Genomic DNA, 21,191 nt, shown 5'->3' on the forward strand with positions numbered 1-21,191 from the left:
GAGGGCTGCAGTTTGACTACCCCTGTACAAGGTAGCTTCTTTTACAAACACACCCAGAATTCCACCCAACCCACTAGCCCTTTCCCAAGAGTCAGACTAAACAGTACCAGGTCTGCTCCTCACCAGAGGCAGAACCTCACAGCGGGGTACTCTATTCTCTTCCTGAGGTAGTGTTGAACTACTCTGCCATGTTACCATACACAGCTACCTTTTAGCTGGTCTGCTCTTTGCGGAGGCAGACCCAAACTAACTTCCTCCAACATTCTGCCCTTCCCTGGATGCTGGGGCAGAGCTCCTGCTTGCTCAGGTGCAAAAAATCTATTTGACTGTTTTACCTTTTGAGGGCAGGGCAGTCTCTGGTCCATCACACCTATACACAGAGAGATCTTGTCAATATCTGTTTCCCTTCTGTCTTTGTCTGGATGGTACAGGAGACTGGCAGCTACGGAAGCCTTGTACCAGACTTCTGTCTTTCCAGTCTCTTCTTCTCCTAACACAACTTCTGAGATACCCTTCAGTATTGGGGGTTGCTAAACAGGACATGTGAAATGCTTGTCACATTTGTCCCCTGCCCCCCTCCACCAGGTATGGTGCCTCACGCTAAAGAGGAAGGCAAAAGACAAAACTCTATTCTTTGCTATTGGAAAACCCTCTGCAGCAACTGCATGGGGGATAAGCTCTTTCAGCGGCTGAGCTCTAATTTGATTAATTTTATGAGCTTGATTTTATGAGTTTCCAAATAGCCTCCCTATGGGAATGAACATACTCTTACTCTCAAAATATACAGACAATTTTATCCCTGCATTTTATCCACAGACATTCAGCTAAACGTTTCAGCATCTCTGCATCTCTTCCAAGTGTGATATTTGTGTAACTGCACTGTTATGGTTTGAAAACCACAAACATAGGCATTCAAAATAGAGAAGCAAGTTCTGCAGGTAATTATGTTGGGGACAGATATTTGCAAAAGGATTTAAAACGGAACTGCATATATTTCCCAACTGTTGATTTAAAAAAAAAGGAAACTCATGAAAGATGGAGCAGTTTGTGCCTGACTTTGACCCATTATGCATGGGGGTTTTAGCGCACATTCGGGGTGGAATGGCGGCAACTAAAATCACCGATAACGCACGGTGCTGGCTGCAACCGGCCGCAGCTTCGGTGCATGCCGCCGAAAAAGCCGTGTTCGCGAAACGTGGAAGAAAGCACAGCTTCCGGGTGACCGGGGCGCAACCAGAAGCAGTGCCCGGATCGCCGCGTGCATAATCGGTTACTCTGGGTTTTGCTGCCATCGCGCCCCGCCCCGTGCATAACCGGTGTGCGTCGTGTCTTCCCCCTCCGCGTTTTCCATGTGACCCGAAATCGCCGTTTCGGCGGCTGTGCATAATGGGCCTTTATGAAGGTATTTTACAACTTAGGTTATACTAAGAGAGATCTAACTTTAAGAGTCAGGAATCCAACAACAGATCTAATGCAAAAGCTCTATAAAATAAGCTCTAGTAATGGTTGCTGCATTCAGATGTTGTTATTATCTCTCAGATTTCAGCATATATTACTGTGACTTTTTTTGGCCTATAAGCAGGGGTTCGGGAAAAGTTTGATTAAAAAAAAAAAAGTTCAAACAGCGACATGAAAGTGACACAAAACATTAAGTTTGCCAATAAGGCTATTTCATGCTTCAAGCTCACAATCTCCACACTAAATGTGCTTCTGCAGTAACGGAGAAGAGAAAGCAGACACACAGTGGCCAACAGATGCTCATCATGTGCACAAAATGCACTGGGGTGCCTTCCTTTCCCAAACGCATTCTACATTATAAATTACCGTCGCTGTGTACACATCTCTGTGGAGGTTAGGGGACTAGGTAGAGACTTTCATTAGAGACAAAGGCACAGCAAATAAGGATATGGACAGTTAGGCACAAGCAGTTAGGCACAATCCATGATTGATTTTTATAACTGCATACACAAACAAATGTATCCCCTCCCCATCTAAAATGCCAAAATTCTTTCAACATTGAACTCGGCTGCTTGAATTCTGTCAACACATGTTTTCAAATCACTTATCCATGCATATATTTAAGAAGGAAGGACAGCAGCAGGGCCACTCGGAAAAAATACAGCTACCCTGTTTTCGAAAGATAACATTCAGGGCGAGGCAGAGCTCACAGGAGCACCTGTTCGGGCATAGTCTTATGCTCAACGAGGGATCGTCACTATCATCTTATTTCGACCAATAAACATTAGCATTGCTGTCCACAGCAAAAGAGAAACGTTTAAATTAACATTGACGCAGCAGCTCTTACAAGTCATGCAAGGGTCACAGTGGGGCTAAATCAGAGGTTGAGGTTTTCCAAAGCTCAATGCACAGGTGAAGATGCCACCAAAATAATGAGTAGCACTTGTTCCTAGAACCTTTTTCTGCTAGTCTTTTTTCTGCTAGTCTTTTTTCTGCTAGTCTTTTTTCTGCTAGTTGGACACCATTATTTTCTTGTTCAGAGCCTTTTATGGCACAGAGTAGTAAGGCAGCAGACATGCAGTCTGAAAGTTTTACCCATGAGGCTGGGAGTTCGATTCCAGCAGCCGGCTCAAGATTGACTCAGCCTTCCATCCTTCCGAGGTCGGTAAAATGAGTACACAGCTTGCTGGGGGGTAGACGGTAATGACTGGGGAAGGCACTGGCAAACCACTCCGTATTGAGTCTGCCATGAAAACGCTAGAGGGCGTCACCCCAAGGGTCAGACATGACTCGGTGCTTGCACAGGGGATACCTTTACCTATACCTATTTGCTTGTTCAGTGTTCTCATTTATCTTGTTCACAAGCAAGACGTGGCCAGAAGAAGGAGCCCTCAGTACTTGTTATTGTGTCATTCATAAGGGGTTGGGAGAGGGGGAGTCAATGGAAATCTGTACAAGAGAAATTAGCTGTATTGGTCCCAACTCTTTGGCATTTTTGTGCTTTTTTTTCTACATCCACCAAAAAGGGGTTGTAAGTCAATACAATACCTGTCCATCATTGTTATTATTGATATTAACATGATTCAAGAGGAAAAGCAATGAAAGCTTCTACTTACAAATTCATAATCACCATCCTGAGGCACCCTCCATTCTGAGCAATGTCTTTCATTCACATGCCTTCCAAAGTTGTTTCTCTGATTCTCCTTTTCTTTTTGTTCAAAATAGTCCAGGAAAGAGGGTCTGACGGACTCCATTGTTTCATCTCTCCCTATAAACATGTTTAAATATAAGTTATCATCTTTATCAACTAAAAGGCAGACTATCCTACAAACCAGTTGCTTTCTTCATCACTGTTAACAACTGGCAATGGACCCATCCATTTAAAAACTGCTAGGTAGAACACAAATGTTTTTAAAGGTTTTAAATAAAAACTTACTCCTGGGATGGGGGGGTTGGCTGTTCCTGAGGGTAGTGGCACAATATGCTGGATCAGACCAGTGGCACATCTAGTTCAGCATCCTAACAGCAGCCAATGAGATGCCATAGGCTAGAGCGGGGGTAGCCAACCTGTGGTTCTCCAGATGTTCATGGACTACAATTCCCATGAGCCCCCTGCCAGCAAACGCTGGCAGGGGCTCATGGGAATTGTAGTCCACGGACATCTGGAGGACCACAGGTTGACTACCCTTGGGCTAGAGGACAGCCATCACCAGCTCACCGCTCTCCAGCATCTGACAATCAGTGTAATAGAGACTCTGAACTTTGAGGACCCAACTGGCTATCAAAGCTAATAATTGGTAAACAAATCCAAACCCATTAAAAATCCATCAAAGCCAGTGGCTATCACCGCATCTCATGGGAGGAAGTTCCATAAATCAATTACCCATTGTGTTTAGTTGTACTTCCTTCTACCTTATGGATCACTGACATACTGAAACAGCAATCATCACTATACCTTTCTAAGATGAGGTAATTATACTGGTCCCCACCTGAGACTGTCCTTGATCAATGGAAGTTTTAACTAATTCACAGCATAGCATGCTTCTCTGTAATATAAATGGTTGATCAAGTAGACTTAATACCAGTGCTACAGTACTTGCAAGGCCATTTAGAGAGCAGGGGATGTTTAAGGAAAACTTGTAATCTCTCGTCTGTGTTCAAGCTCTGTACAAGTTTTCGAGTGAACTGCCACTGATCCCTACCATCCAATCCAATATCACAATGGAATCTGAAACCGTAGCCATGGATGTCACTATGTGAAGGACAGTTTTATCTTGAGGTAGATTACAACTTTCTTCTTTCTCTCGGTTACTCATATTATCTGTGACTTGAATGGAACAAACTGCATTTAAGCTCACTTGTGAATGCTCTCCTACAGCTCTCTTATCCAGGAAACTAAAAATTCAAAAGCCTGACGATTTCCCAGAAGCATCCTCTCGCTTCATTTTGGGTAGTACTTTATATTTTAATGGGTTTTTAATCTCATTGGCTTTCTCAAGTTGTTCTGATGCATTGTTCACAACAGGGCAGGAACAAGAGAAATAACAAAGTTGCCTTGACAATGAACGTACTCACATACAGAGTTTTTCAACAGAGCAAACAGCAAGCAACTGTCACCCACCTGATGCGTTTATGTTTTCTTTATTTAAGATGCACTTATCACATGTATGAATGATGCCACATTGCCTATAACGTGCTGCATGTAAACAATTCACATAATGCGTTAAAAAAAAAAAACGACCACACTGCTGTACACACACAAAGTCATGCAATATTTTTCATTAAGACTGAAAAACATAAAGCAGTATACAAGCTTTCAAGTTTCACAGAACTCTTGATCGGGCTGGATTTTCAAAAAACAAAAAATGGAGCCCAGGGTCTTTTAGGTCATAAAACTCCTTAATCTACATCTTGGATAGAATGCTCAACAGACCTCAATGGATGATATCAGGCTGCACCCATGGAATTCTCAGAAGCAGCAGCAAAATACTGGAAGCTATTCCCACAGTAGATTCAAAAGCTAATCATTAATCAAACATTTATCTGATGCAAAACAGAACAAAGAGGTCCTTAAAAGACCAACAACATATAATAATTTGAGGGTGCCGTTCCCAGAAAATGCATATCTGTGTTATAGTTTCACTTGCTTGTCCTCCCAACAACTATAAATGTTTTTAAAAATTAATAAGCTCTTGGTCTTGATATCTGACAAGTGTTGTTATGAGAATGGCTTACATGAAGTAGTGTGTATTGCTTTGCTGGAATGAAGCTTCATGCTGAAGTTGTTTAAACTTGTGCTAAATTTTGACAATGGTAACTTTAAAAAAAACACACTTGCAAGGAAGATACACATGGCACCAAAGAAGCTTCCTGCCAGCACATGGTGTTGGGGCTCTCCTAAGCTGCCATGTTTACAAAAAGCATTGAGTTTTACATGAATCCCAAGACAATGGAACTAGAATTTGCTTAGATTATTTGCAGATCTTCAGGGAACCAATGTATGTATTTCTCATAAGCCATCTCAGCACGTACAGAGCTCACAGAGGTAACAATTTAATGTTTGCAGACTATATTACAAAAAAACTTTACATGCAAATGTTCTGAGCTTATTTACCAAGAGAATTCTCAGCAAAAAGCAGTATCTGTTAACTAGTGCATAAAATCCTAATATTCCCCTTGCCTACAATGATTCTGCTCTGCAAAATCAAATCAACTAATCAATGTATGCAAACTAGTTGTCAAAATACCAACTTCTCCCCTGAAACCAGAGCCTCCAAACTAACCATGCCAAGCTCCCTTCTGAACATATGAAATTACATTCAGAGCAAAAAGTTAATATTTTGAAACAACCAGATGCATCAGAAGGCTTTTATACACAATGGCCATGCCAGCTCAAAGAGCTATTGTAAGAAGCCAATTTAAGGCCAATCCATGCATTGACTCAGGCAATTTATTCAAGGGGAAGAAACTACAAATTGACAAATCATTTAAAATGAGCTAATTCCAAATATCTTAACTTCTGCATCTATTGATTCAGTATAAAGTTGTTGCAATGGCTGACCCCTTCACCACAACAATGTCACAGTATTTTCTACTCAGTAGTGAAATGCACATGGAAGGCAGGGGTGGATGGCTCAGTTTCTGAGAGAAATTCTTGCCTGGAACCTTTAAAAGCCAGAGCCATTTCTGGACTAGATGGACCAATTATCTGTTTAGTATAACTAACTATTCAGTGGGATTGATGGTTAACAATATAAAAAACACTGTTTTTTCATATTGCAATTCCACACTCTAGCAATTGCACTGCTTATTTCTACCACCAGATGTATTTTGTTGTATTTTTAATTCTGCCACTTATTGCTTCAATGTAAATGAAATTCTAGCAGTTCTTAGAGATATATTCTGTACTCCTCAGAAGCATGCAACCGAGTTGGATTCTAATGAAGGGGAAAGGCCAGATAATTTGACAATACAACACCAAGAATCATATACAACTACCAGGTCTGTGTGTGTGTATTGTTTGCAAGGATGTATACAGTGCCTAAAATTAAATAGAAATATAACAATGGAAAACCAGCCATTAATCCTGGGGAAAAGGACAAGCAATTTTAATGTACCAGGGATTGCATCTTGCGTCTTAATAGCCCTCACTGTGCACCATCAGGTCAACGATGCTAACTTCAGATAAGCTAGATGGAGATCAGAATATAATCATTATTTCTGCAAACAGTTTAAGAGAGAGGGGGGGGGGATGATGATCACAGTGCTACATGGCCTACCAGTTTAGGCTACATAAGGAAGGGCTGTGGCTCATTGTTAAAAGAAGAGTTGGTTTTTATACCCCGCTTTTCTCTACCAGAAGGAGATTCAAAGCGGCTTACAATCGCCTTCCCTCCCCCTCCCCACAACAGGCACCCTGTGAGGTAGCTGGGGCAGAGACAGCTGTGACAGAACTGCTTGATCAGAACAGATCTAGCAAGGCTATAACGAGCCCAAGGTCACCCAGATGGATGTGTGTGGAGGAGCGGGGAATCAAACAAAGCTCACTATACCAAGCTTGGCATGCAGATGTCCCAAGTTCAATTCCCAGCTAAAAGAACAGGGGCAAGTGATATGAAAGATCACTACAGGAAATCGTGAAGAGCTGCTGCCAGTCTGAGTAGACAATACTGACCTTGAAAGACAAATGCACAAATTCAGCTTCATGTTCCCTCATGAGATATTATGTAGTACTAGATTCAAAGCCCGTTCATGAGAATGGGCTTTGAAAGGCTCCCCCCCCCATGCCATGGCCGCCCAGCAGACACATAGAGGCAGCATTGCCCCCAGATGCGGTGTTTCTGGGCCTGATGGTAAGGCCTACTTCCCCCCTGGCAGCGGTATGGCCTTCCCCTCTTCGAGGCCCTGGGTGTGCTTCTAGGCCCGAGGGAAGGCCTCCTTCTTTACTCACAGTGTCCTGCCGCTTCCCCGTCGCTTTCTGGCCTGTCCTGGTGAGGGCCTAGAGTGTTCCCTCACCCAATTGGCTAGAACTGCTGTCTGTCCTGGTGAGGGGCCAATTGGAAGGTGCTTTGCGTCCGATTGGCCCCTCACCTGGACCGGCCCTGCCCACTCTCCCCTTAGTGAAATATGGAGATGGAAAGATAAAACCTCTCTGGACAGAGAAACTTGAACACAACAGGCCATTGACAAAGCAGCTGAGCTCTTTGGTGTGGTGTGCTTCTCTGGATACCACCACTTTCTTAGATACCTGTGGAAATTATTCTAAAAAGCCTGCACGATGAAAACAACCCATGGCGTGAGAATGAGCCTCAAAAGATCTTGTGCTTGTATGCTCCTGTTGCACACAGAACGTAGACTGACGTTCTTCTTCATTTCTAGCAAATATCAGTTTGTTGTGATGCTCAGATTGGACAAACTGGCAAGCTGCAATTGGCAGACGCTGAACTCTTTTTAATTTTTTTAAAATTTTGATCTACATGGTTTGGATATCACAATAAATGGCAGCTGTTTGTGACCTAGACAACTTTCAACCTCCATGTGGTACGCAAGGAAGAGAGGGAGGACATGACCATGAGGACAGCTGATCTTATAACTTCATTCAATTGATGTTTATTGAATCTGATATCAAATGAGAGAATATTCTACAACCAGTGCAGTTTGTTTAGGCAAAAGATATATGTTATGTATTGAGCTTGGAAATGATTCTGTATGATGCACCTTTAATTCAGAAGTGTATGGCTGAAATCAGTTGCAGAAGTTAAAATGTACAACTCCTTCTGAAATGTTTTATCAAAGTTAAGTTCTTATGGAAAAGTGGTCCTTCAACAAAGAGTATTCCTTGCCTCAACCCTAGCTTTTTTTCAAAGTGGTATTAATAACAAAGGTTGCATTTTAATACTAGGAAGCCTTAGATAATTTTAAATTTGTACTTCCACGATTACTGCCACATCAGAAAGGAACATCACTTGTTGGCTTTATGACTGGATGAAGTGTCATATCAGAAAACAACATTTCTAAATATTGGTTTCATCATCATTAAAATAAAAACAGAATCTTGATGGCAACAGGATAGCAATTTGCCTCCTGAAATAAAATAGGAAAACAACAGATGTGATTAATGCCATGGAGACTAATATAGCAGCATATGTGTTGGACTGTTGTATCACACCAAGCTTCCACATTTTAAAAAGTCCTGTGGAATCCAAGGTAGATAGAATACCAATGTTACACTACACAAGGTATGCTCGAATTTGATGCAAAGTACTTTGTATGATGGAATGTTCTAACTCATTCTTGTCATGGGTGTATTGCAGGGGTACAATGGAAAACTGCAGAGGCATGAAAAACTTGCACCTGATATAATGTCCCAAGCAGCAATTCAGCAGGAACTCCCTGATTTCCAAGTAAGATTCATAATTACTAGGGGAATGGCTCTAACAGTGGCAAAACATCTGTTTTGCATCCAGAGTCCCAGGTTTAATCCCCAGCCTCTCAAGCTACAGGTTTCAGGTAACAGGTAATGTGAAAAACTCAAGATCCTGGAAAACCACTGCCAGTCAGTGGAAACAACACTGACCATGATAGACATTGGTTGAATTCAGTAGACATGTTAATGTGACTTCTCAAACACAACACATACTTGCTTCAACAATCACATCTGGTAATTTTCTAATTTATGCTGACAACAGGTAGGAATGTGAAGCCATTGATTCAAGAGCTACCTTCATCTGAACTGGACAAAGACAAAACTAGCATTCACTAGAAATACCAATATGGAGAATTCTATATAATTTAATGGCCTGCATGTATCTATTCTAACAGATGCTGCTTGAACAGAATTCTGTTTTAATTTCTGGGATCAACAATCACCGACGACAGAAACAAATCAGTAACAGCTCCAACAAAGTGTGATGTAATTATTTTGGGACCAAGCTGTGTTACATTGTTAATTCAGCACCTCCTCCTTTGTATTTAGTGATGTTGCAAAATGTGTTCCATACTATGACCTATGGTACCATGTTTGGAAACCTTTTTGGGGTTTTATTGCTGGTAACCAGGCCATCCTAAGTGATTGTACCCTTAGAATGGCATGATTACCAGAAATAAAAACAGTTTTTCCAAGCATGGTATATAGGTCATAGTATGCCACACTTCTTGCAGCATCACTAAATTCACCTTTGCTGATTGGCACTGCCTGAAGATGTGCAATGCCTCCTAGGCACTTCTGAACCATCTCTTATTCCAAGCAAGTATAGGAAAGCTGGGATTGGCTATTATGCTTAGGAGGAGAGATGCTGTTGGGTTTCAGTCTCCAAAGAAAGGGGGGGGGGGCTTGTCCCTTGCATAGGTATGCAGAATGGTTTCCCAGCCCAGAGACATGAGAAATTTGGATCTATGGCCAAGCTAAAAATGCACGAGTGTGAGGCACCTGCTTTAGATCAGTTCAGCACTTTTCTAGTCAGTGAGCTGGTAGGAAGTGATCCAAAGTGCCCTGGCTCCTCTCTTTCATTCAAGACTCTTTAGATTTTATCCCCAGGACTCAAGAAAAAAATGGGTGGCAAGAAACAGCAGCAGTACTAAGTTGGGGACTGCTAGACAGATTGATGCTAAGTTTTACAAATCACCTCTTAATAGTACTTTATGATTCTAGTCATTTAAATGCTACGACTGGCTTTTGATGAATAGCCTGTTCCAGCAAACAATTCCTGGGGCACTTTAGAAACCAACCATTTTATTTGTTCTAGCAGAACTTTTCGAGGAATGTGATCGACTTTGTTAAATGTAGTGAGTTACTTACAGACATACACACGTAATAGAATTCTTTTGTGCAAAATATGTCACTGTGAACAATTGTATACTGTCTCAGAGGGTCACAATATGCAGAGTTTGCACAATAGTCATGTGAAAATAAAATGGGAACCACGTTTTCACAACAGGAGTAATTGGCGATACTAGTTTGGCTAAACTGATTAACACCTGCTAAGGTTGAGGGGGGAGAAAGAGAGACTAGAACACTGAGTGGTAACATGGAATAAAGGTATTCCATAAAGCAAACAACCTCCTTCTCCATATTAAGGGGCCATGTGCTGCTAAAGGCAGCTGCTATTGAACAACCTTCATCTCTCTCTTATATAAAGTAGCAGGTCAATAATACGTTGTCTAAACTCATAGCCTAGCTTCACCTTTAATGGATGCCTCCGATATTTAATTACACCCTGTTTCAGACTTGCAATTTTATAGAGAAAATAGAGTGATTGCTGTACATGAAAAATTACAGACAAGTGAAAGATTTATTGAATGGAAGGAAGTGGTGTTTTTTTGTGAAAAGCCACTTTGGCTAAAGTAGCAGCACAACTAACAGAACAATTCTTTTCCAGGATGTGTGTGGAGGAGAGCCCCGCAAATTGACCCAAGTAGGAATAGGAGAAAGGTCTCTTGTGGTGCACGATGGTAAGGCAGCCAACATGGTAAGGCAGCCAACAAGGAGGTGGTGAGCTCCGCCTCACTGGCAGTCTTCAAGCTAAGGGTGGATACACACTTTTCTTGGATGCTTAGGGCTGATCCTGTGTTGAGCAGGGGGTTGGACTAGATGGCCTGTATGGCCCCTTCCAACTCTATGATTCTATGATTCTATGCTGTCTGAAGCTCTGACCATGAGGCTGCGAGTTTGATCCCAGCAGCCGGCTCAAGGTTGACTCAGCCTTCCATCCTTCCGAGGACGGTAAAATGAGTACCCAGCTTGCTGGGGGGTAAATGGTAATGACTGGGGAAGGCACTGGCACACCACCCCGTATTGAGTCTGCCAAGAAAGCGCTAGAGGGTGCCACCCCAAGGGTCAGACATGACTCGGTGCTTGCACAGAGGATACCTTTACCTTTAGGATTAGGAGTAGACCTGCTTACGATTGCTTTCTAACAGCTAAATTCTATGTGAAGTTATTCAGAGCCCACTGACTTCCATTTAAGTCTAGCATGGTATAATACCATCTATGATGGTACTGTAAGGCGGTCAAGATTTCGGCAGCATAGAAATTTGCTCACAGAATACAGTTTATCACTACCATGAACAAACTGGAGGATCCTGGGACTCAGTACAAGTTCTCTCCTTCCGCTTTGCCCCTCGTGTGTGAAGGTTTAAAGACTTATTTTAGAGCAAATCAAACTGCCCTGCTGCATCTGACCCACAAACGATGGCTTGCTCTGCTTGTGTACAAACAAGGCTATCAAGCTATAAATATCATTTGGAATCCTGGTTTATAAGAGAGCAAGCCATAGTTTAGAAACCACAAACTATGTTTTGTTATGGAAGGGAAGTTTAAAAAAAAACCCCAACAGATTGCCATTTACAATGCAAGAGAAGAGGAAGTAAATACTCCCCTTTCCTGGGCTTTTTCACATAGTGACTAACCAGTGCATCTGAGCCATGCCAAAAACATGCATACAAGCACATAGTGTACATGTGTCTTGGTCACTAACAGTATGAATCAATTTACTCCTACAGAAAGATTCTATTAGTTCTGGCAGTTGCTAGAAATAACTGAGAACAAGATAGCTTTACTTCTGGATAAGGGTAAAACCAACAAAGTAGCTCTGACACAGACACAGAGGTTACTTCGTAAAATAACTAGGAACAAACTAAGATATGGTCCTGTGCTTTGCAGGACCCTGAAATAAGCTGATTCATTAAAAGTGACAGAAGCCAAGTCTTGAAATACCTGGGTTGCGTCCACATAGCAACCAAGATCCATGTTGTACTCATTGCTATTTATAGGACAGACTGTGGGGAGGGGCAATCCTGCAGCAGCAGAATATCTGATTTGCATCCAACTATGCCCCAGGTTCAATCAAGCAGATCCAATTAAAAGAATACGGTAGTAGACAATCTGAAAGACCGAAGATGCAGGAGAATCTCTTCCAACAAGAGAAGACAATACTGACCTTGACAGACCAATGTTCTGACCTTGTACAGGCTCAAGAAACCGTCCTTGGTTCAAATTAAACATGGCTCAATTTAAAATATATATGGTTTAAGTAGCGAAAGTGAACCACTACGTGGCTTGGCTATTCTTTTAAACCGTGCCTTGTCTCTTTCTTCTGGGAACATGGAAAGTACTCACAGCTGTACTCCAGTCTCAACGGGGGAGGCATCCAAACACTGCTGTACAATATTGTGAATGCAGTGGCATAGAAGCATTACAAGTCCCCTTGACAATATTAATGGCCTTACTTTCATTGCACTTAAAATACCATTTAGTTATACAGATTATTAAAAACCTTTCCCCAGAAGAAGCCTGCACAAGGCTGATGAACTTTTACAGCTAGATCAATTTAACTGAATGTGAAAAGGACATTACCATGGAAGTGATAAGGTGAAAAATAGAGCACTTGGAGCAAATTAGAAGGAAAGACATGCATACATTGTGCTTTACCGACTAGATGTGGCACAGGTCACCTTGCCAAGAGACAATTATTCCAAGCCAAATTTACACGACACAGGTATCAAAACCCGCCAGGCCTGAGTAAGAACAAACAAAGCTATTTAGAGATTTAACTAAGCCTAGTTATTAAAGCAGACTAATCCGTTGGAAAGTGGGGGAAGCACAGAGTGAAGAGTATATCTGCCCCTCAATAAATGTGAATTGTAGGTTCCTACAGTTTGAATCAGGGTCATGCAGGGAAGGGTTATCCTTCCCTAATTACAGCTAAATCAATTTAACTGAATGTGAAAGGGGTAAGTGGAGGGGTCCATAACTCGGCAGTAGAACTCCTAGTTTGCACATGGAAATTTTCAGGACAGCCAATATATCTAAATCTCACGATGGTTATATCTATGGATACTTAAATCCTGAGATTAGAGCTACAAACAAACAATACAGTTCTTTCTACAAGCTTGAATGATCTCCAGGACTGCAGGAAAATCTGAAATATAAATAAAATGAAATTGGAATAATAGAAACAGCACCTGAAGCTTCATTAAAGAAATAGTCTCAGTGGCTGCTGCTGGTCAACCACAAAATTGCTACCACCTTCAAGCCTTGGTTTCTGTCAATCAAAAGGAGAAGGAGGAGGCCATTTCCAGGGTTAATTTGGCCTTTAAAGGAAGACCCAGCAGCAACCACCATGCAACATTCGTAACCCATTCAGGACTGGCTGCTTGCTGCTGTTCAACAGGAACCACACCGTGAAAGACAATATGTATGGTCATTAGAACTTCAGACTAAAATGTAGAAGAGTCAGGTTAGAACACCTACAGCAGGGGTAGTCAACCTGTGGTCCTCCAGATAGCCATGGACTACAATTCCCATGAGATCACGGGAATTGTAGTCCATGGACATCTGGAGGACCACAGGTTGACTACCCCTGACCTACAGCACTGCGGAAGCTCCCTGGGTGACTTTGGGCCAGTTACTCATGCTTTGCCTAACCTACACAGGGTTGCTGTGAGAATAAAATGGAGAGAATGATGTAAAATATTCATTGTGGAGAAAGATGGTTCATAAGTGAAGCAAATAAGAATAAAGCTGAGATGGAAGCAGATAAAAGGAGGGTTGGTTGGTAGGTGGACTGGTAGATGGCAAGGAGAGAAGGAAGCAGGGAAAGAGGATATAGGATTTACCAGGAGGATGGAAAGAGGGAGTAACGTGGGGTAGGGGATAAAGGGGAAAACAAATCCTTATGGTTCTGGCCCTGCACAACTTGGTCTGGTCCAGTAGCTGGCACTGCCCAACTAGGACATAGGTAAAGAGTGCCAAATGAAAGGAAAACTGAAAGGGGGGATGAAAGTAGGTGGGTTGGTAGATGAGAAGGAGAGAAGGAAGCAGGAAAAGGGAGGAGCTATGGGGGCTTTCAAGGAAGGGAAAGAAGAAATAGTTGGGGCGATGAGATTTCCTCTGTAAGTCCTTCTCAGTCCGCCATTCCTAATGGCATCATGAAGGATCTTTGCTTGTTGTCCAAGGTTGCCCATCTTCAGGTAAGGCTTAGCGATCTCTCATTAATACAACTGATCTCCAGTCTACAATTCCCCATGAGAAAATGGCTACTTTGAAGAGAGGCCTATATGGTATTATACCTCACTAAGGTCTCTTGCTTACCCAAATCCCACCTCCTCTGGTGATGCCTCCAAATTCCACCTCCTCATACCCTCTCGGCACACTACACGGCTATGCCTTTGGCTAACATCCACTTTTTACTCTCTCTGCACACATGCAGGCCCCACCACACATCTCCTTGACTGTTTCTGCATTAGGAGGCATATCCTGTTTTAGCCTTGCTTTGGATCTCCTTTGGATGCTCCAAGTTGGGCTTTCTTTCTCTATTTCCCAAGCTGAAATTCACAACATGCTTTCCTCACTGAGTCCGATGGAGGCAGCCTCCCATCATGCTTTGTTCTCTCCCCTTTTTCAAAAAATATGGGTTCTGCAAAATAGTGCCTGCTTGCACCTTTTTTCATTGCACCCCTTAATCCCACCATTCTGCGGTACAGATCACCTCCCCCTTCCCCCCCAAGTGTCCTGAATGTGACTTTTTAAAAAAGTCCCTGGGTTATAACATTATATTGCTGCTGTGTACAACTGCAAGACTGCTTTTTTAAAAACTTAGAAACAGCGTTGTAACATTATCATCTCCCCCTTTTTTTTAAAAAAAGGCAGATTTTTCTGAATGGAGAGACGGAGGGGGGAGTGAGGATGGCGACAAGGAAAGGGGCGCTCCCAATTGACTCAAAATGGAAAAACCCAATTGCACACATTTCTGCATTGGGCAGCCCCCAATTATACCCCCATTAGACCCTGCTTGAAAATATGAAATTCATTTTTGGGTGGATTGCTTCAATGCAGGGCAATTGAGGGAGCAATTTGGGACTGCGCCTGAAGAAACAAATTTTAGTGCATAAACAGAGGAAACAGTCAACTCTTTAAAAATGAAAATCCAAACAATATTGGTAATGTGGAAACAGTCCCTTCCCTTCTGTGTCTCATTTACTCCCCGCCCCGCCTGCTTTTCACAGAACTAAATACAGCTCCCCCTCCAATCTTTTTCTTTATCCTTTGTCTACTTACAGTGAGAAGAAGGAAGGTTATCTGGCAATAAGAGCAGCCAAGATTTTCATGGCACCAGTGATCCATACACAGAGGCAGTCAAGATGCAGGTAAACCATATAAAAATTGGCCACATTAGACTATACAAAAAACATATTAAGTTATACTGAACATCTCTGAAACTGTGGAGGAAGTCGTATAAGGGAGACACAATAATTACAAACATTCTTCCATGGCTACTTTTGAAGGACTTGTGTGCATCAAAGAAGCCCAGACAAATAATTAGAGGAAAATCTGTCAGCAGAGATTTTTTGGAAAGCTGATAATGGATGGCAAACAGGGATGAATTTAGGACTGGTCCACAGGTCTTACATAGTTTAGGAATAAACCATGACCAATGTCTATGGAACAACTAACATCTAGACAACTGACCTTTCACTTTATTCAGCTATAGAACTCTGAAGTTCCTCTTCTGTTCCCTTCATAGAAGACTAGCTTAATCTTTGCTATCAGTAATAACACGGAAAAAACGCAAGCATCCCAAGATGTTTTGCAAAAGACTTTCTACTACAAAAATTGTGCTGGAGCTCCCTCTTTTGGTTCAAAGCTGTCAAAAGCACTTTAGCATCATGCGTCACCATAAATAATTTGTTTTGTTTATCAGATATGTTTTTACATGTGGAGTCTTCAAAGCACAGGACATTCACATGCAAATGTAAAGCATAACATTCACAACTAAATGTGCACCCTACCTCAATGAACACACTGGAAATAGCAAATGAGTTTTAAACCAGCAGCATTACAAATCTCGACAACAAACCCCCTCCCTGAAAGCATATGTAGAAGTATTAAAGAAATATATATGCAGAGAAAAAATAGCAACCTGTGATCATAAAAACTTTCAAAGAACACCAACTGAGCAATTCTAAGAAAGTCAGAAAGAACTGCTGTTTAGCTTACTTAAAAACAAAACTTATTTCTGTTCTTCCTCCCCGCATTTTATCCCATATCCATATAAAACTAGCCACAGTTTGTCTGTCACTTAAAGGGGAAAAATCTGAATGTGGCATTCAGGAAAAAAAGGACACATCACACAGTGAAAGCCAATTCCTTCTATGAAATTAAATGCATGAAAAAACATGCATTCCAACAGTGCAACAAACTGCTCTGGGGGTTAACAAAAGCTACCTGACATAGTTTATTTAGGCAATTACAGTAACTTCCCCAACAAAAATCTTTGTTAAACTTCAGCCATCACTAACTTACGCCTTAGTTGTTCAGACACTTACAGCTAAAGTTCAGCCACTGGAAGAGTTGGCTTAGGGCTTAAAACAGAGAGCTCAAAGCATTCCTATATTGCACCTTTACGAAGAGCCTTGCTGGATCAGACCCAGTGGTCCATCTACAGTAGCATCCAGTCTCACATAATAGCCAATCCATTACTCTGGAGGGCCAACCACTGGGCATAGCAGCCAAGACCTTCCCCTGATGTTGCCTCCTGGCTCTGAGATTCAGAGGCCTGACTGGCTCTGAAGTGTGCAGGTGACCTTCAGTCATCTGGGTTTGTAGCCATGGATAAAACTATCCAAGAATCTCTTAAAGCTATAAATGCCTGTAGCCATTGCTATATCTTCTGGCAGTGAATTTCACATTTTAACTGCTTACTGTGTAAAGAACAACATTCTCACTCATGTTATTTACAATTCAATATTACACTCAACCAGTACTTTTATTCTGAGGGAAAGGGAGGTTCAACTCACATTGCATTAAACTTCAAAGCCCTAAACGGTCTGGGACCAGCATATCTGCTAAATTGCCTTAGCCACTACCCCCCATAAAGAGCGCTGAGGTCAATCGACCTAAACCTGCTTAGGATCCCCAACCCAAAGGACATGAGATTTGCATCGCCCAAGTACTTCTTCTCCTTGGTCCTGGCCTCATAGACCACTCTGTTAAAAGAGATTCAGGGCCCTGTGGGATATGAACCAGTTCCGCAGGGCCTGCAAGTCGGACCTGTTCCACCAGGCATATGGTTGAGGCCAAATGGAACCACAAGCGTTGGACTTACAGTTGGAATACAAGATCTCAACCACCTTCCCCCAAGAAAGATCCGACCCCTCCCCTCCTTATTTTCCCAAACAGGGTTGATTATGTATATAAATGTTATAATGGTTATACTGTTTTGATATAATTCTGTTTGTTTTAACCCATGTCACCCACACCCTGAGCTACCAGGAAGGGCAGGATACAAGAATAAAGATTTATTTATTATTTATTATTACTTTCCTGGATTTCACAAAGAAAGGTGAGGAATATAATATTGAGTTGTAACAGGTTCAGTCAGTTCGAGAGGAAGCTCTGGATGAATCCTGGAGCCACGTGCCCTTTGAAGCAAATGGCCTCAGGGACTGTGGAATCTCCAAGCGAAAAAACCATTAAGTGTTTAAGTCTGAATCTCTAGGCTGAAGTCAGAGCTAAATATACATTACTGAGTAGGAGCAGAAAGGAAATAATTGTCATCCAGTAGTTCCCTTCTATATTCAACTCTAAATCGGCTCTGTTGGAAAGGAGCATCCTTTTGACTAGTCACCTTTCTCTTTGTCCAGACCCAACATGCTGAGACCCAGGAGAGGGAGAAACTCTGCCTCCAGAAGCCACAAAGGAGATACGGTTGAGGTTCCCATCCCAACAAGTGTTTGACTGCCATGGCGTGGTGGAGGGAAGAGCAAGTGCCATGATCTCTGGCATGCCTGAACTGGTTCTACCTCACAGAACCTCCTGATGGAAGATGCGCCCATCAAACCACCTGCTGGTAAGGGCAAATATCCCGGTATGATGATGCCCAGCATGCTGACAAGTCTCCCTCCTCATTGAGATTGCCATAGAGACACATTATGGCTAACCTGACCCAACAAACGTAACATGGCCAAACCCAAAGAAATCAAACAAAGTTTAGATTCTTCCCAAATAGGGAGTAAATCTTCAAGATCACTAGAAGTCTCCATGAGGCTAGATGTCTGATTAAGTCTTCCGATGAACTCAAAAGTCAGCAGGCATGTGTCATTTGCTTAGTCCAGGGTGGCTAAACTGTGGCTCTTCAGATGTCCATGGACTACAATTCCCATGAGCCCCTGCCAGTTCCTGCTCATGGGAACTGTAGTCCATGGACATCTGGAAAGCCACAGTTTGGCCACCCCTGGCTTAGTCCTAATAAAAAGTATTATATGTGGGCTGTGCTTTTAAAAAAGATTTTACTTTGGGACCGATAAAGCTAACGACCTAAATACGGCAACACTGTCAAAGAGAGACTGACCTAACCGGATGAGGATGAAACGGTCGGGCATCTGGTAACCAGACTTCTAATATGATGCTGAGGAGCTGCTGTGGCTTTCCACTGATGCGTATTACATGTTCCCCCTGGAAGGCTGAAATGATGCAGGAGCGCTGTAAAGGAAGGAGTTGCCATGTTGAGGCAGCCCCCATCCTTACTGGCTCCGTACAAACCTGATCCTGATAGAATTCGGAGGGGCAGCAGGAAAAACCTAATCCCTGCCAGATGCACTCAGTATAAGGAGACTATCCCTTTGGATTATTATTATTATTATTATTATATTTAGATTTATAGCCGGCCACTCCCAATGGCTCATGGCGGGTTACAACATGTATAAAACCCCCAATAAAATACCCCAATAAAATTCTACTCAAACCAACTAGAACAATTCCCAAATGCCCTGAAGCAGCGGGCTAAATCAAAACAAACTCGCCTACTATCCACCAAGGGGGTGTGTGGGGACGATCCCACTACAACTCTAGCATGTGGAAGTGGCAAAATCAGGACCTGAACTCAAAGCTGTTTTAGGCATATCTAAGGGCTTGCAAAACGGTCTTGGTCTTTTTACCTCTCTCTCTCTCTGAACAGGCCTCTGTGACACTTCAAACTGCCGGAAAACGCCTTTGGTCCAAAAGCACATTTTCCCCTGTGATGAACAGGAAGACCGCTATTTGGGCAACAACCTTTAAAAACCTCTTGGGTCAACTTGAAACTCTTTGGACTCGTGCATTAGACAAAACTGGTTTCAAAGAGAGCATAAAAAGCCATTTTGCTGCATCATCAGGGTGAGATTCTCTAGGAGCAACCATCGTCTTACTTTTCTAAGCCAAGAATCATACTGGTGTTGAAGACTGGAAACCCAGCAAACATCACAGAGCCCATAGGAAAGGGCAGCATATAAAAATAATAAATACAATACACATGAGAATCCTGTACTTCTTAGAAGCATCCTTACATTAGAAATGACTTTTGAATGACTGAGCTCCAAAATTACAATCACACCACTTACTCTTCATTGTCCCTTCATCTTCTTCATCTTCCGCATTTATGACCATTGTCCCCAGTTGAGACTCCAAAGTGTCATTGTATTCTATCATGGTATTAATGCCTTCACTCATTCCACAAGCAGTTCTGATTGTACTTGTTTCCTGGCCCCTGGCCCGCACCATGGTCCTAGCATCAGTTTCGTCTTCTTCCTGAACACGGGATGCAAGAAACTCACTTCTGAATGATAATGTCTTCTTTTGCCATCTCAATAAATTAATCTACACAAAATATTAACTCTCAGATAACCATTAGAAATTCAAGCGACATGAACTATTAGTGCTACAGATTTTATCCCAGCTGATCAAATACCAGCGTCCTCTTTGTTCCTCTCCCTCTCTACAGAATGATGTTTGATAGACTGTTCTGAAGAATGAAATTTCCCATTTAGTCATCAGACATCAGCAACACAGGAAAGGCAATCTAGAGATAGTTTTTTAAAAACCCTGAAAAAGAAGGTTATTGCATAAACTGCACAACTAAATAAAATTATATCCCTGAATTAAAATTCATTGTTAAATAATTTGTTTTTAATATAACTACATGCCCCTTGCCAAAATGGATCGAAACCATAGCAAGACTGCACAGATCCCAGTTTTAAAGAGAAAACAGCCGCTTCTGTCCATTCAAAACATTCAATAATACAAACAACTGCATTGTATTTTGGAAGAAAAGCCTGAGATGCTTGTGGCCAGGACAACTGCCCTATTCAGTTCAATAGGGCTTAGTTTTTACAACATTGTGACTGAAGTGGTGTCCTCTAATCTAGTGGTCTTCCACTCACTGACCGGGACCGTTAAGAGAATGATGGACCTCCACAAACTTCATCACAAGCCCTTAACAAGCCATCATATTTTTAATTTCATTTTTGGAAGGACTTGCATCTAGAATACAGGCATAGTGAATGATACACTATGACACTGCCCTTGTTGGCATGCATGGTAAGAGGACCAGCAGTACAATAAGTTATCAGTCATGAGTGATGAAGATTCCTCCATGCCTTTGACTTCTTTCTTTTCAGGGCCTCGATCCCCAGATCTCCTATCCCCTTACCCCCAGATCTCCAAGTCTGCTCCCATGACCTGGCCTTTTATGTGGTCGGTATCACGCGACTTCAGGTTCATGTTGCTGCAGCTGTTGCCAACTAGCAACTAAAAGTGGGACCTGTCTCTGGAAAAGCTGAAGACCACCACTCTAGTCAGAGCCCAGTCTACCTAATAATAATAATTAAATATAAAGCAGAGAAGGGTGGAGACTCATGGGCTGAGGCAAACATGAATCCAACTAAGATCTTTTCCAAAAGTCTGTCTGGCTTCATCTCTT

The 21,191-nt window shown here is 42.2% G+C and overlaps 1 protein-coding gene across 2 annotated transcripts in view; it reads right to left on the reverse strand.

Moving 5' to 3' along the window:
• The window catches only part of STK4 (serine/threonine kinase 4), an 80,155-nt gene that overhangs the window by 35,463 nt on the left and 23,501 nt on the right, over positions 1–21,191 (reverse strand). For both annotated transcript variants that reach the window (XM_077335485.1, XM_077335484.1), the window contains exons 9-10: positions 19,834–20,020; positions 3,075–3,226 (exon numbers count right to left, since the gene is read on the reverse strand). In XM_077335485.1, coding sequence (XP_077191600.1) covers positions 3,075–3,226; positions 19,834–20,020 — 339 coding nt within the window. The remainder of the gene's footprint in view (positions 1–3,074; positions 3,227–19,833; positions 20,021–21,191) is intronic.

Source organism: Paroedura picta, chromosome 4 (genome assembly GCF_049243985.1).
Source record: "Paroedura picta isolate Pp20150507F chromosome 4, Ppicta_v3.0, whole genome shotgun sequence".
Lineage (NCBI taxonomy): Eukaryota > Metazoa > Chordata > Lepidosauria > Squamata > Gekkonidae > Paroedura > Paroedura picta.